A 16,620-nucleotide genomic window follows, 5' to 3' on the forward strand; every position below is an offset into this window, starting at 1 on the left:
AAAGTCCACAGAATTCTCCTGAATCTTACTGAATCTCTCAGGCTCTCTGTGTTGCCTGTTTTTACCTGGAGGAACTTCAGCTCGTTGATTGGCTGAAAGTTCCATGGGCATCAGAGTCCCACGTGGGTTACTCGGCCTTACCAGTCCCTGATTGGTTGATCAAGGTGAGATATGAGTCACTTACTCCTGACACTTAGGAATGCAGTCCAGATGTCCATCTGGCACTCCCTAGACAGATAGGCGCCAATGGATGACCATTGATCATGGTAGCCAGGCTTAGCTGAGTGCATCCCCCTTTGGGAGCTGTCCTTTATCAAAGGAACCTTAAATCAGCCTGCATGAATAGTTTCTCTGTGGCTGCACCACAGAGATGAACAGAGAAATGGGGCCTCATTTGGGAAGGCTCAGAACACTTAATTCTTTCTTATTAATAAGCCTCGCCGCTACAACTCAAATATTATTTTGCTTATTATTCACAATTGTATTCTATAAAAATGCAAGTGAACAACATAATTGACATACTCAATGAATAAAAACAATATAGAAATTAATAAAATAATAATTACTGATCAGATAATACAAGATCAGTCATTTGAGAACTGATCAACTTTGTGTTACAAGCTAAGATAACAAACACATATATAGTGATACAGTATTTAATGATGATTCACTGCATTTGTATAGAACGTTTTATTACAGAGGTGTGATGTTTACATTGCCCTCACTGTAAGCAAAAAAAAAAAAGGATTTTTGGAGGGGGGGATAACAATTGATTTTAAGATGATCTGTCAAAGTGCAATAAAATAAAATATGCTGGACAGAGAGGTGAACATAATTATGCAGAAGACAAAGATAATGAATTACCTTGCATTGTCAGATTGTGAATCAATAAAAACATTTGATTAAACACGGGTTTGCGATTTAAATAGAAATGGGGGTAACGGGGACTCTTATTATTTCTCTCTTCTCTCTTTTATTATCAACACTCATTCTTTTGGTTTCACAGAGGGCTTCTCAGATAGTTGGGCATTCAGGTCGATTGCCAGGCGAAAGGATTAGTAAATATATTTTGTTAAAGCAAGTCAGTTTTTTGCGACACATAAAAAACATATTGTGGCATTATTATATAGGACGGACACAGTGATTCAGACACTCGTTAAATGAAATAGGGCACTTTATTTTTCTTGTCAGCTGCTACAGCTCTCTCTGGCTCACGTTCGCTACACCAGCCTGCGCCGGTGAAACCGAGCTGATATAATGGGGAGGTCCCATGGCAAATGTTTGAGCCCCAGTTCCAGATGGCGGCCTGGGCAAAGGGCTGGTCTCAGTGGAGATGGCGGGCCACCTCGCCGCGGTCCTGGAGGGGAAGGCCTGCCAGGCATTGCTAGATGTACCTGGGGACCAGCGGTACAACTACACGACGTCGGTGTCGGTCCTCCGGAGGCGTTTCAGCGGGAGAGGGGATGTGCCAGGACTGCTGCGGGCAAGGTTGGCCCAACACCGCCGCCTAGCTGGAGAGCCACTGGGTCCGGTGGCCGCATACATGGCCTACTTAGCCTGCCAGGGTTACCCTACTCTCCCGGAGGAGGCCCACCGGGAGTTAGCACTCCAGGCGTTCCTCCGGGCCCTGGCGCCGACTTAGGTGCAACGCCACATGATGCTGGCCGGTGGGCACCAACTGAGGGGCGCTTCTGGCCGGGCAGCAGAGGTGTCACACGGGGAATCAGATGGGGAGGAGGAGACGGCCAGTGCAGTGAGGCCAGGGGAGCTCACCATGCAGTTTGGGGCTGCGAGGGTGAATCACCCCTTCTACCTCGCCCCAATCCGTGAGGAGTGCCCATCCTGGGGTTGGACTTTTTGCAGCAGGTGGGTGGTTGCCTTGACTTGGGCCGGCGAGAGTTGGCGGGTAGGGCTGGAGGTGTCCGGGGTGCGCGGGCTGACCGGAGTGGGAAGCGGAGGCAGCAGCAGCAGGTGTCGCCGGGGGCCTGTCTGAGCCGCAGGTGTTGGGGCAAGCGTGCCAGAGCTGACTCCCAGGCCACCCTGCCGGGCAGTTGATGGGGCGGCCGCTGGGGTTAATGTGGGGACAAAGCACAACGGTGAGATAAGCTCGCCCCTCAACCCAAGTCCATGAAGGCGCTCTATGAACTGTGGGAGGCCTTGGAGGTGAGGGACGGGGTGCTGTGCCAATGGTGGCGGGTGCCCTCCAGCGGTGAGGTCAGGTGGCAGTTTGTGGTGCCGCGGTCGCTCCACGGGATGGTTCTCCAAGCTGTGCACAGCCAGCCGTGCGTGAGGCACTTCGGCTCTGCGAAAACCCTGCGGCGACTCCAGGGCCACTTCTATTGGGGTCTCTGTTACTGGGACGTGGAGCAGTTCTGCCAGACATGTGTGGTTTGCATGGCCCAAAAGGGTTCTCCCGGGCGCTCAAGGGTGCCCCTCCAGCAACATCAGGTGGGGGCACCCATGGAGCGGGTGGAGGTGGACGTGCTGGGCCCGTTTCCGTGCACCGAGGCGGGCAGCCGCTACGTCCTGGTGGTGATGGATTATTTTAAGAAGTGGCCCGAGGCCTACGCCCTCCCGGATCAGAGCACTTCCACTGAGTACACAGCTTCGCCCAAAGTTGCCTGACTCAGGCACTGCAGGGGGACCCCTTTTAGACCGGGGGATTTCGTCCGGGTCTACAACCCGCGGTGCCGCAAGGGCCTCAGCCTGAAGCTGGTGCCAGCCTGGGAGGGACCCGAAGAGGTCCTGGAGGTCTTGGGGGAGTTCTGCTACCGTGTCCAGTTCAGGAAACGAGGGATGGTAGTGGTCCTGCACCGAGACCACCTGGCTCCTTTCAGGGCTCGCGAGGGGCGCTTGAATGGGAGGGCGCAGAGGAACCCGGGGAGCAGCCAGGTCCAGATTTCACCAGACTCCGCCTCAACGCAGCGGGCGGACTCGCCAGGTGCCACTGAGGCTGCAGGATTGTGTGCTGGACGTAGGCAGGCTATTCAAAGTCAGCTGGACGCCAGACATCTAAGGTGGGGGCAGTGTAGTGCATTCACCCCTGGCAGCGGTTGAAGAGCGCCCGACTGGGCTACGCGGTAAGGGGCAGGACAGGAGTGAGAGTGGTCAGGTCGTGGTTTAGGAAGGCCGCTGACCAGTGCAGTGAAACGGGTGTACAGTCTGGGGAGATCGCCCGTTTTCCGTGTAAATAGTTCCCTGGTTCCCCAACTCTGGGTGTTACTCTCTCTCTTTTCTCTGTCTCTCGCACTCTCGCTCTCTCTCTGGCTCGCGCTTGCTGGCGTACTCTCTCTGAGGGGGCGGTTGTTCGTTACAACACATTTTAAAAAAGTGTAATCTATACTAAAAAGCTGTATTTATTTAATACCACTTGACAGCTATATAAATAGAGATAAGAATTCAAGTTGATACTGTTTAGACTTTTAATTATTTTAAACTGTATTACAGCATCATACACATAAAACAAGGCGGTATATATTATAAAAGCATGATTGTTCAGTTTGACGGTATAAAGCAAGTATTATTTTAATGTTTGTAATCGCTATTCTCCAACATTCCAGTGTTAATGTGACACTGAAGATATTATTAATAACCTTTTAAATGAAGGGAGATCTAAAGAGATCCACACGATACAAGTTCCTGCTACTGGAGCGATTCAGAGGGAAAGACGGTGACTATTCGTTGTTGTTAATAAATGACTTGTTGTGATATTTAGAAATATAAAAAAGTCAATAGAGTGTCCATAATATTGCTATTTTGCTATTGCTAATTGCTATTGCTACTGTCTGAAAACAGTTTCACAGGTATTTTCAACCCCCAGTAAATTTCAAAAGTCAAAAGATTTCGAAACACGATGGTGGCGCAGTGGTCAGCTCTGGCTTTCCCATCTATGCCGAAGCACTGCAAGTCCCCGTTACCCCCATTTCGATTTAAATCGCAAAGGCGTGTTTAATTAAATGTCTTTATTGATTCACAATCTGACAAATGCAATGTAAATCATTGTCTTTGTCTTCTAAGTATCTTAACAAACTTTCAGCATAGCTTTCTCCTGTTTAGATTTATTTTTCTGGGATCTTGGGATCAAACGTGGAAAGATTAGGTTGTAATATACATTTTAGAAAAGTGTAGTAGTAACAAGTTGTTTCCCTACTGGCCATGTAATACACAACATTTTGAAATAGAAGTTTATTTTAAAGGGAACATAGAGAAACTAGGAACTAAAGGCTTTTTTCAATAGAATTAATGAATGCACATCCTGTTCACTGGGTTATTTAAATCCACATCGAGCAATCTCCAATACATTCAGAATTTGACAGCCAGAATCCTGTATTGCGTTTAGATGCCACTTTTAAAGGTGCTATATAAAATAAAGTAATATATTTACAGTAACTTAACAACTTAGTCCGGATCAGGTTCAGGGTTCAGAGCACCCTACATTACAAACTCCAAGCATTTCATTTTGGCTGTGTTTATTTAACAGGCTGTGAAAACAGTAGCAATGTACTTTGTACACACAGCAAGTGTTTTCGTAACTCCAGGAGGTTTCGTGAAAAAGCTACAGACATGCCAAAATCATTCTCAAACTTCAAGCTAACTTTACTCCGGTAAACACCTGATCATCTACTCTAAAGATTTCAGTGCTTTGTGTATATTCTAATCGCAGTGGGGGAAGGGTGTGTGGGGACAGGTTATTGTTTTCAAGGCCTTCACTGCTGTTCACAAGCCAATAGCATTTAAACCACAGCACCCACAATGCTGCAAGTGTTTTACACACTAAGTAGACTAAGCACTAAGCACACTAATTACTAAGCACAGAAGAGTGACACAGCTTCGTTTTTAAGCCATTTTTTGGACGACACTCGAATATTCTTTTGTTCATATCTTCGCAAGGGAAACACAGAAAGCCTTCAAACCAAATACATTTTAAAGACCACGACTTGTGAAAATGTTCACAGCCTCCACATAAAACTATCAGTGAGCTAATTCTCTTTTTTTAAGGCTCCGGTTTTTCATCGATGTGTTATTACACACTAACTGGAATTCAGGGGGACCGCTGTGTACACACGTTCACAACGTGAGAAATACTGCTCAATACGGCTTCGTGTGAAAAACCTGTATACCAACATAGGAAGCATAACAGCGTAGAATAAATACGGGAATAAAGCTTTGTTTGATTACTGAAACCCATTCTTTATGTCCTGTTTTCATTCAGGTAAGGGTCAACTATATACACAATACTGCTGACAGCAGGAAAATGTCTATACTTTACTCAGCAGCGTCTTAAAAACAGCACCCATGGTGTTCAAACCGATTTTTTTTACACAGAAGACTGACAGCTTCGCGTTTCTAAGAAAACATGTGTCCGTGGGGGAAGGTGGAGTGTCTTTGATTGGAAGACTCGCCCTATTCTACTTTGACAATACCTGTGAAACCGGTTTAATTCGGCACAGCCTGCACTCCCGCAGAGAGAGAGAGAGAGAGATGAAAACCGCGCAGTGCCAGGTGAATGCACATTAATGTAGGGCTTTCAGGCTCACATGGATTTGTGCCCTACACGCTGCAGTACCCCTGTGTACATGTTGTGATATTTAGAAATATAAAAAATGTCAATATAATGCCAATAATATTTGCTATTTTATTTTTTCAAATAAATGTTTTTGTTGAAAGAAAACTGATGGCAACAGCTGGGTTTGAACACTAAACCTCTGGGTTATAAATCAGTCACTGAACCTAGGCACTCATGTGACAAGCACAAGTCAATGAAAAGTCTTATACTACTGTTACTACTACTATACTATGCGAATCCATATTATATTCCCTATTAATCCAATTCTTAAAATATGCTTTGTTTAATCTGATAACGAGCGTATTCGCAGAAAAGGTTAAAACGATTAATTTTCACAAAGTATATAAACTTACACTAATATGGTGAGAAGGAGCATGTAGAAACGTTTCAGAAATAATCACATGTAAGACTTTGATGCTTAAAATGTTTAGGGAGAAATGGAATACTGGTGTGTATTTTTTCTTTAAACTACCAAGACCAGCCATATACAGTACAGTTTACATACAGTAATATGTTTATGTTCCTAAATTAATACCTTTTATGAGCATGTGAAAGGCATACTTTGAATGATTGGAAACGAATGCGTGATCGGATCAACGAAATGCTGTGGTGTTACTTTTTTTCAATTAAAAAATAAAGTATTTTCGTTTACAAAGACAGTTACAAAGAATGTGGACCAGGGTAATATTTTGAGTTTATAGCTTTTCCAAGGTCATTCATTATTAATACTAATAGTAATATCTTCAGTAAAGACTTTGATGCATAAAATATTTCTGCATTATTAAAATATTTATGATAAAGGCTGTGTACTTTTGTCCAACTGAGCAATCTTGCTTTCATAAAATATACCAACTTTTTAATTACTGATGATTAACATGCTGTAATACACAGTTTAAATTTAAAAGTCTAAAGAGTATACACCTTAAATTCTTAATTGAATAAAGATTGTCCCTCAGCAGTGTAGCGGCGAGGCTTACTAATAAGAAAGAATTAAGTGTTCTGAGCTTTCCCAAATGAGGCCCCATCTCTGTTCATCTCTGTGGTGCAGCCACAGAGAAACTATTCATGCAGGCTGATTTAAGGTTTCCTTTGATAAGGGACAGCTCCCAAAGGGGGATGCACTTAGCTAAGCCTGGCTATCATGATCAATGGTCATCCATTGGCACCTATCTGTCTAGGGAGTGCCAGATGGACATCTGGACTGAATTCCTAAGTGTCAGGAGTAAGTGACTCATATCTCACCTTGATCAACCAATCAGGGATGGTAGGGCCGAGTAACCCACGTGGGACTCTGATGCCCATGGAACTTTCAGCCAATCAACGAGCTGAAGTTCCTCCAGGTAAAAACAGGCAACACAGAGAGCCTGGGAGAGATTCAGTGGAGAACTCTGTGGACTTTTCTAAAGGGAATTCAAAGGAGAATTCCAGGGCAGGACAGCCCAGGAGCAGAAGGCTCCCAAGGGCAGGACATTCTCGCAGCGCGCCTCCTGACCATCCTGAGACTCAGCCCGGACAACCACGGAACGGCCAGTGTGTCCGAGTGCCAGAACTTTCCTTTGTTCTAAGAGTCTAGAGCGGAGGTTGCCAGAGAGTAAATATAGGATCCACCCGAGGTTAGCACCAGCAGCAAGCCTCGTGAACAGGTCAGAACTGTGGACAGCTGAATCATTATTCAAAACTAGCGCTTCATCAGGAACGATCCGGTCTTCTTCCTGACCTGCTGGGACCCACAGTCATCTTTTCTCCTGTGCACAAACTTTGCTAGTTAAAGCCAACACTAACTACCCGGTCAGTGAGCATCAGCAGCGCACCGTCCCAAGCCGCACAGCACAGCCTGGCACCGAGCCAGAGAGCGTGGATTGGACAGCAACAAGCCTGCAACTGTTTCTTTGTGCCCGCAGGAGATCTGAATCCCCAGAGATTGGATGAGTATTCAACTTCAATGCATTACTGCTCGAGAATTCAATTGTTATCCCAACCAGTTGATATCAATTTAATTCCTAAGAGTTATGTACTTGTTTTGAGTATCTAATGTAGAAGTTATAACCAAGTTCATTTACGAAACGGTCTAAATGAATGATATACTGAACGTATGTCCTCTTGATATATGTAACTCTTTGTAACTGACTGAATATATACTTTTTGTATTCTGATAACCCTCTCGATAAGATCTGTTAGGTTTATATGCATATTCTATGTATTAATAAATGTATCCTCGTGTATAAGTACCCGTGTGTGTGCGTTGTTTGAGTTATATCGCATGGTTGGATTCTAAAGCCATCAAAAGAATCAATTTTGTGATTTACTGCTACAATTAATAATTGTCCCAGTAAATGCCCGAACCCTACAGAACTGGTGCCTTCAGAGAGCACACTACATTTTTTTATTGGCGTCCCTGGACCGGCTATGGCAAGACTGAAATGAGTCAACTAAGCGGAATAATTCAATATAAAACGCTGCGGGTTTCATACACGACAATACAGTGTGCTTAAGCCGAAAGGAAAAAAGTTCCCCTTGCTCTACAAGCAGTGCTTGATTGTTTTGTGATCTTTTGCGATCTACCGGGTTGATTGCATACTTGATCTTGTGGTTTTCTGTGGTAAAACTGTGATTTCGTACTTAAAACTAATACTCTTTAAGTTTAACGATGGTTGCTAAAAGGTCTGAATTCGAGTCGCTATTAAGCACTCTCTCTAGCAGCGACAAGTCTGACCACGATCTCCATCATATCTCCGTCAGCGGAGAAGCTAGGAGAATAAACCTCCATTCTCTGAGAGAGCTAGCGAAGGACATAGAGAGATTTGACCCTGCAGTGTCAGAAAATAATATCGAGAGTTATATTCAAGACCTCAGGTATACCCTGCAGTACCTGCCAAACGCCACAGAACAGGAGAAAGTGTTTCTGGTCAGGAAAACTACCAGCAGAGCTGTACATGAGTGGATGGCTAGGCAGATGAAAGAAGTCTGTAATGACTTTGAGCAGCTTTGTCAAACACTTATCAAAGAATACAGTGAGTTTATTGACCCGTCTGCCGCGATAGCCGCCGCCCTTAACATTAAGCACGAGAGAGCAGAGTCCCCTCGCGAATATTACGAGAGACTTATTTTGCAGGGCGAAATGATGAGGGTTGCGACGAGAACACACATTTCAAGGGTTTATTCATTGCGAATCTCCACCCGTCAGTCAGAAAGATGATCTTAATGCATACAGATGCACAGACCATGAAAATGACTGATATTAAGAGATTCATGCAGAAAACCTGGGAGTATGATGTCCAAAGTCGCTCTGAGCAAAAACCTGTTAAAGCGACTGTGTTCGCCGTCAGAGCCAGCAGGGTTAATTCCCTCCTGCTCGAAGGAGCACAGGCTCCTGAGCTGGCTAAGCCCCGTTCCAAAGCAGGCACACAGGACCGCACCCAGCGTCCTAAGTGCCATGAGAACACCGGGGGAGGGAAAGGGCTAGATAAAGCTGAACAAAAGGATTCAGTAGCTGCCCGCCTGGCCAGGCTTGAACAAGCTTTATTAGGACAGGGACAACCGCTCCCCAAGGTTGATGGAAGCGTGAATGAGCTGATACTCTCCACTGGAGGAGGCGGAGACCCGCCCCCTCTCCCTCCCTCAGTCTATCTGATTGAGCGGAAGGGTTCCTGCCTGGATAAGGTCAGCCACTCCCAAGCGAGTGCTGACTCCACCCCTGAAGTCACAGAGCAGGCAGTAATACAGAGGAAAAGCAGGAAGCTTTTACCTCAAGGCTGCCATGGGAGATGTCTTACACAGTGAGACACTGATTGACACTGAGATTGAGAGGTGTTTGATGTCACACGGCAAGCTCAAACGGGTAGAAAAAGAAAAGGGCATGCGACTCAGAGAGGAACCTTTGGTGGATCACCAGAAAGGCAAAGTGTGGAAACAGGTCAAGGCTCCTAAGCCTTCTGTACAGAAGGAAAGGGGGGCCAAGAGGCAGACTGTGCTCACACAGTGCCCACCGAACACAGAAGCCCATGCGTAGTTTCCTTCTTTTCCCTCTGGACAAGAAATAAAAATATTTTCTTGTTCCCCGAATATACAGGGAAGTCGTGCCCCGGCCGAGGTCCCAACAGCCTCCCTGCCACAGGAGCGGTGCTCCGAGCAGCCGCCTGATCCACCAGGTAAAGCACACCCCTTTTACATCCCTAAAGAGGAGCAGATCTCCCCACCTGGCGATGAAAAGGAGCTTTCCCTGTGCACCCTGGCACCCAAGAGGGGTCAGAACGACCACCCTGCAGTGGTGGAAGGGATCCAGATGGCAGGAGAGCAGGTTGGTGATGTAGCCCTCGCCCTTAGCCCTGAGAGGTCCTCTATCAGTGAGGATCTGCTTGAGCAGCTGTCACGGGGCCACCGCCAGGTGCCCCTGGTGCAACATTCACAGGTTAGACAGGAGGTCCAGCTGGACGCTGAGACTACTGCGCTGTGGACACACCTGATCCCAGATGCTGATTCCCTCTGCTGTGACCCAGGGAACCTGCAGTCAGGTAACATTATTTCTCAAAACTACCAGGTAGTGAGTGAGACTGACCTGATTGTTCCTGCCTCAACGGCAGGGTTTCCAACACACCCAGTCCCCCAGAAGGGACAGGGAATGAAAGCCGAGCCGGTTTTCTTACAGCCACCAGCTCAGTCTGTCAGTCTGAGTCTGACCAACAGTGGTTCAGCCAGACTGGAGCTGGATGGTCAAGTCACCCGCCTGCCAGTGCAGGACATCGCAAAGAGGGGCGTCAGAATCCCCGCCTGCACTGACATGGGCCTGGTGAGTGATAGTGAGTTCAAAGACAGTGAACTAGCTATCCCACTGCTGGGGCAGCTCCCTGAACCCCTAGTGAGGGAAGGGGGGAGCGAGCAGCTGTCCTACACTCATGCCCAGCGAACGATTGTAAACATGCCAATAGAGGGATTCCTCAATCAGGAGGTGTGCAGGGTGGACCTGAACAGTGAGAATGGGATAACAATCCCAGATCACTCAGGTGCTCCAGATGACCACTCAGCAGAGGGTCAGGCATGCTCCACCGCTGCACCACACCCTGCAGGGTTCCTAGAGCACAGGCATGAACAAATTGAAAAAGCAGATGCCCTGGAAAAGGAGGAGCAGTGTAACATTGCCATAGCCAAAATGTAAATGTAGTGGCTCTCTGAAGGCACCAGTTCTGTAGGGTTTGGGCATTTACTGGGACAATTATTAATTGTAGCAGTAAATCACAAAGTTGATTCTTTTGATGGCTTTAGAATCCAACCATGCGACATAACTCAAACAACACACACACACACAGGTACTAATACACGAGGATACATTTATTAATACATAGAATATGCATGTAAACATAACAGATCTTATCGAGAGGGTTATCAGAATTCAAAAGGTATATATTCAGTCAGTTACAAAGAGTTACATATATCAAGAGGACATACGTTCAGTATATCATTCATTAAGACCGTTTCATAAATGAACTTGGTTATAACTTCTACATTAGATACTCGAAACAAGTACATAACTCTGAGGAATTAAACTGATATCAACTGGTTGGGATAACAATTGAATTCTCGAGCTGTAATGCATTGAAGTTGAATACTCATCCAATCTCTGGGGATTCAGATCTCCTGCGGGCTCAAAGAAACAGTTGCAGGCTGTTGCTGTCCAATCCGCGCTCTCTGGCTCGGTGCCAGGCTGTGCTGTGCGGCTTGCAACGGTGCGCTGCAGATGCTCACTGACCGGTTAGTTAGTGTTGGCTTTAACTAGCACAGTTTGTGCACAGGAGAAAAGATGACTGTGGGTCCCAGCAAGTCAGGAAGAGGGTTAGGGTTAGGCTAGTTCTGAATAGTGATTCAGCTGTCCACAGTTCCGACCTGTTCATGAGGCTTGCTGCTGATGCTAACCTCGGGTAGATCCTCTGGTTACTCTCTGGCAACCTCCGCTCTAGACTCTTAGAACAAAGGAAAGTTCTGGCACTCGGACACACTGGCCGTTCCGTGGTTGTCCGGGCTGAGTCTCAGGATGGTCAGGAGGCGCGCTGCGAGAATGTCCTGCCCTTGGGAGCCTTCTGCTCCTGGGCCGTCCTGCCCTGGAATTCTCCTTTGAATTCCCTTTAGAAAAGTCTCAGAATTCTCCTGAATCTTACTGAATCTCTCAGGCTCTCTGTGTTGCCTGTTTTTACCTGGAGGAACTTCAGCTCGTTGATTGGCTGAAAGTTCCATGGGCATCAGAGTCCCACGTGGGTTACTCGGCCCTACCATCCCTGATTGGTTGATCAAGGTGAGATATGAGTCACTTACTCCTGACACTTAGGAATGCAGTCCAGATGTCCATCTGGCACTCCCTAGACAGATAGGCGCCAATGGATGACCATTGATCATGATAGCCAGGCTTAGCTGAGTGCATCCCCCTTTGGGAGCTGTCCTTTATCAAAGGAACCTTAAATCAGCCTGCATGAATAGTTTCTCTGTGGCTGCACCACAGAGATGAACAGAGTAATGGGGCCTCATTTGGGAAGGCTCAGAACACTTAATTCTTTCTTATTAATAAGCCTCGCCGCTACAGCAGCATCAGCAGCTGCGTCAGATTTCCCCAGATTTCCAGGATGTTGGTGCCCAAGATGTCACAGGGCATACTGAGAAAGACACCATGCACACGCTGTGCCAGCTTAGAAAGGCAACAGTCACTCAGAAGGAGATGACTGGGTTCAGCCACCCGAAAAGACTTTTGGGAGGACTGATTGCTGCCGCCACTGTTGCACGTTTGCTTTTTCTGGTAGGTTTGTGTGCTACTGGCACTCTCACCCTGACTGCCCCAAGAAGGCAGGTGTCAGAGATGCCAGAGGGTAGTGACAGACTGTATCAACAGCAGCAAAAGTTCGAAAGCTTAGGGAAAACCCTACAGGCAATTTCCTATGCAACAGGGTTAAACCTTATTCCCCAACCAGTGGACATGTTTGCCAGTGTTATAAAGTGGGTTTATGCTTGTGTGCAACAGGCCAGAATGTTGACACAAGATCTGTTAAGGGAGTTTAGTGCCACTGTAGCCAGTCTAACCACGGCACAAATCCCAACCCACTTGATTCCACTCTTCTCAGTAGAGGAGTATGTGACATTTACCCCATCGCTCATAGCTCACCCAGAAGGCAATCCAAGATTGAATTTGGTTCCAAATCTTGAGATGGGTATGGCTACCAAAGCTATCCATTGGCTGTGTCTAAATGATTCACCAATGAAGGGTGTAAAGCTACTAATGAGCAGAGGGAGGTTAATGAACCCCATGAAGAGCAGGTGGGACGTAAATGGCTGGTCAACACACCACATTTAACTGTCACCATGACTTGTGACAGGCATGATACAGCTACCACAATGCAGCTACCTAACCAAATAGTTTTCCTGCAAGTTCCCGAGGAGGCCACAGTGCTCTTGAACTTAACACTGTCCTGTCTAGAACCAGACAACATAAGACCAAACCTGAGGTCATGGATGCCTTCAGGTGCCACACTATTGAATTGGATAGAAATCCAAGAAACAGTATGCCCTGAAGAGGTACAGGTAGTTAGTTTGCTTTAATGGAACAAACCTCCAAACCACCCTAGCAGATACCCAACACAGGTGTTGTGGTTTATCGGGGGGCTGGGAACAGGAACTGTTATTATTGTAACACTGATGCTGGGAAGCTGGATCATGACTGGATGTACTCTGAATGCTGTACTATTTCATCAAGATGTACTCCGGGTAGCACGAATGAGTCAAAGGTAGCATGCCAAAAGAAAGGAAGTTACTTCTTCCCCAATATCTGCTACAGAGGTATCAGATATTGACAGTGAACTTCCTGATGTGTAATTCCTAGACTGAGATAATGTCACGGAACCGATACGTGGAATAGAAGGATCCTTGTGCGTGACCGGAATCCCACAGGACACAGAGTAGCAAAGGGACAAACCAAAAGACGAAATCCAAAGGCTGGGTCGATAAGGGAGGCAGAGGGTCCGGTAATGAGAGAAATCCAAAACAATTCAAAGGCAAAATCCAGAAGGCGAGGTCAAGAGGCAGAAGCAGAAGATTCGTAACAGGAGATCAGTCAAAAGGTTTGGAAACGCGCACTGGAGAATACTAAGAAAGGCTTCTCAATAGTGAGCGTGGGAAGGTGTACGAAGGGGGTTTAAATACTGAAAGGAAAGGGGTGTGATTGGATGATTGGTTAGGGAGTGAGAATTTGAGGAATCTGATGCATGTGAGAATGTGCTGGGTTCAATCAGGGATGAGATTGGGAAGCAGAGGTTCCGGGAATGTAACGTCGTTTGCGAGGGAGAGTGTGGGGCGTGACAGTACCCCCCCCTCTAGGGTCGGCTCCCGACGACCCCAGAGAGCGAGTACGAACGAAGTCATCAATGAGGCTGCGATCCAAAATATCTTTCTCACAGACCCAGGAACGTTCCTCAGGACCATAGCCCTCCCAGTCGACTAGAAATTGTCGGCGACCTCGGAGCCAGCGGGCATCCAGGATCTTATTGACCGTGTAGGAAGGTAGACCGTCAATGAGTCGTGGTGGGGGTGGAGGTGGCCGAGGCCGGGAGAGGGGGGATCTGTGGTAGGGTTTCAGGAGAGAGACATGGAAGGAGGGGTGCACCCTGAGAGTTGGAGGAAGAGCAAGACGATAGGTTACAGGGGTGAGCTGGGAGAGGATGCGAAAAGGTCCAATAAAACGGGGTCCCAACTTATGTGAAGGCTGTCTAAGGGGTAAGTTTCTAGTAGACAGCCAGACAAACTGTCCTCGTCGTAGTCTGGGCACAGGTCGTCGATGACGGTCAGCGGTGGTCTTCTGCCGCAAGGAGGTCTTCAGGAGGGCGGATCTGGCTTGTCTCCAAATCCTCTTGAGGAAGGTGAGGCGCGTCTGGAGGCAGGGAATATCCGAATCGGGGATAGAGTCCGGGAGAAGAGAGGGTTGGTATCCTAGAGAGCAATAGAAGGGAGACATCCCAGTGGTGGAGGAAGAGAGAGAGTTATGGGCATACTCAGCCCAGGGGAGGAGAGAGACCCAGTCATCTTGAGAAGCAGAGACGTAAGATCGAAGGTAAGTGAGAAGGTCCTGGTTGGTTCTTTCCGTGAGTCCATTGGATTCAGGATGATAGCCAGACGTGAGAGATGTGGAAGTCCCAAGAGATTTGCAAAAAGTTCTCCAGAATCTTGAAATGAATTGAGGTCCTCGATCTGATACGATATCCTCAGGAATGCCGTGAAGTCTGAAGATGTGAAGAATGAAGAGGTCAGCCATGTCTTGAGCAGATGGAAGGGCAGGAAGAGGAATGAAATGAGCCGACTTCGAAAATCTATCTACCACGACCATAATGGCAGTTTTGCCTTGACTCTCAGGAAGAGCCGTAAGAAAGTCCACTGAGATGTGGGACCAAGGTCTTCTAGGGGTTGGGAGTGGTTGGAGTAAACCGGGCTTCTTAAGACGGGAGGATTTGGACGTGGCACAGATGGGACAGGCCTGCACGTACCCAGTAACATCAGTCCTCATAGAAGGCCACCAGAAATGTCTAGAGATGAATTCCAAGGTACGTTTGACACCGGGGTGACCTGCAAATAGTGAGTCATGACCCCAGCGAAGAACAGTGGAGCGTATGGTATCAGGAACGAAGAGTCTGTCTGGAGGACATTGGGGGGGAACGGTTTGGTTGTGAAGTGCACGTTTGATTTGGTTCTCCAGGTCCCATCTAATAGCAGCCACAATTCTCTCAGGGGGTATAATAGGCTCAGGAGGGTCCAAAAAGTCAGGAGGATCATGGAGGCGAGATAGGGCGTCAGCCTTTATGTTCTTGGATCCCGGTGTATAAGTAATGAAGAAATGGAACCTAGAAAAGAAAAGTGACCAGCGGGCCTGGCGTGGATTCAAACGTTTGGCAGTTTGTAGGTAAGAGAGATTTTTATGATCCGTAAGAATAGTAAAAGGGTGTAGGGCCCCCTCCAACCAGTGTCTCCATTCCTCCAGGGCAAGCTTGATAGCCAGTAGTTCTCGGTCTCCAACATCATAATTAGTCTCGGCCCGGGACAATTTTTTGGAGAAAAAGGCGCAGGGGTGGAGGATACCCTTCTCTCCATGACGTTGAGATAATATGGCACCGACTCCGTTGGCTGAGGCATCCACCTCGAGAATGAATGGAAGGTTGGGGTCTGGGTGACGGAGGAGGGGTGCTGTGGTGAACAGTCTCTTGAGATGAAGGAAAGCTTGGTCTGCCTCAGGAGTCCATCTCCCTTGATCAGGACCTTTTCGGGTCAGGGCTGTAATGGGGGAGACGACAGAGCTGAAATTCCTAATAAAACGGCGATAAAAATTGGAAAATCCCAGGAAGCGTTGAATTTGTTTTAAATTCTGGGGGGTTGGCCAGTTCTGTATGGATTCAGTCTTGGCAGGGTCGATTTCAATGCCCAGGGGTGAGAGGATGTAGCCAAGGAAGTGGATTCGGGAAACATGGAAAGTACACTTTTCCAATTTGGCATAGAGTTTGTTCTGAATCAAACGACGAAGAACCTCGCGCACATGAGAGACATGCTCCTGGAGACTTCGGGAAAAGATTAGGATATCATCCAGGTATACCAGGGCATATTTGTGCAAGATATCCCTAAAGATGTCATTCATGAACCCCTGAAAGACAGCAGGAGCATTAACCAGTCCAAACGGCATTACTTGGTATTCATAATGACCGTGGGTAGTAATGAATGCCGTCTTCCATTCGTCACCCTCCCGAATGCGGATCAAATTATAAGCACCGCGGAGATCCAGTTTAGAAAAAATAGTGGCGCCCCGGAGTGATTCCAAAGCTGATGAAATCAGAGGAAGGGGATAACTGTTCTTGATAGTTATGTTATTCAGACCGCGATAGTCAATGCAGGGTCTGAGAGAGCCGTCTTTCTTTTTAACAAAGAAAAAGCCGGCGCAGGCAGGTGAGGAAGAGGGCCGGATGAAACCAGATTCCAAGGACTCCTGGATATAATCTTCCATAGCCTGAGTCTCCTCATTGGAGAGTGAATAGACATGGCCCTTA

At 47.1% G+C, this 16,620-nt stretch overlaps 1 protein-coding gene across 1 annotated transcript in view; it reads left to right on the plus strand.

The window, feature by feature from the left end:
* The first annotated feature begins 2,127 nt into the window (after nt 1-2,127).
* The window catches only part of LOC148676408 (uncharacterized), a 76,195-nt gene continuing 61,702 nt past the window's right edge, over nt 2,128-16,620 (plus strand). The window contains exons 1-2 of the mRNA XM_088644389.1: nt 2,128-2,597; nt 2,655-2,941. Of these exons, the coding sequence (XP_088500515.1) occupies nt 2,128-2,597; nt 2,655-2,941 (757 nt within the window). The remainder of the gene's footprint in view (nt 2,598-2,654; nt 2,942-16,620) is intronic.

This window comes from Lepisosteus platostomus, chromosome 2 (genome assembly GCF_059453375.1).
Source record: "Lepisosteus platostomus isolate fLepPlt1 chromosome 2, fLepPlt1.hap1, whole genome shotgun sequence".
Taxonomy (NCBI): Eukaryota; Metazoa; Chordata; class Actinopteri; order Semionotiformes; family Lepisosteidae; genus Lepisosteus; species Lepisosteus platostomus.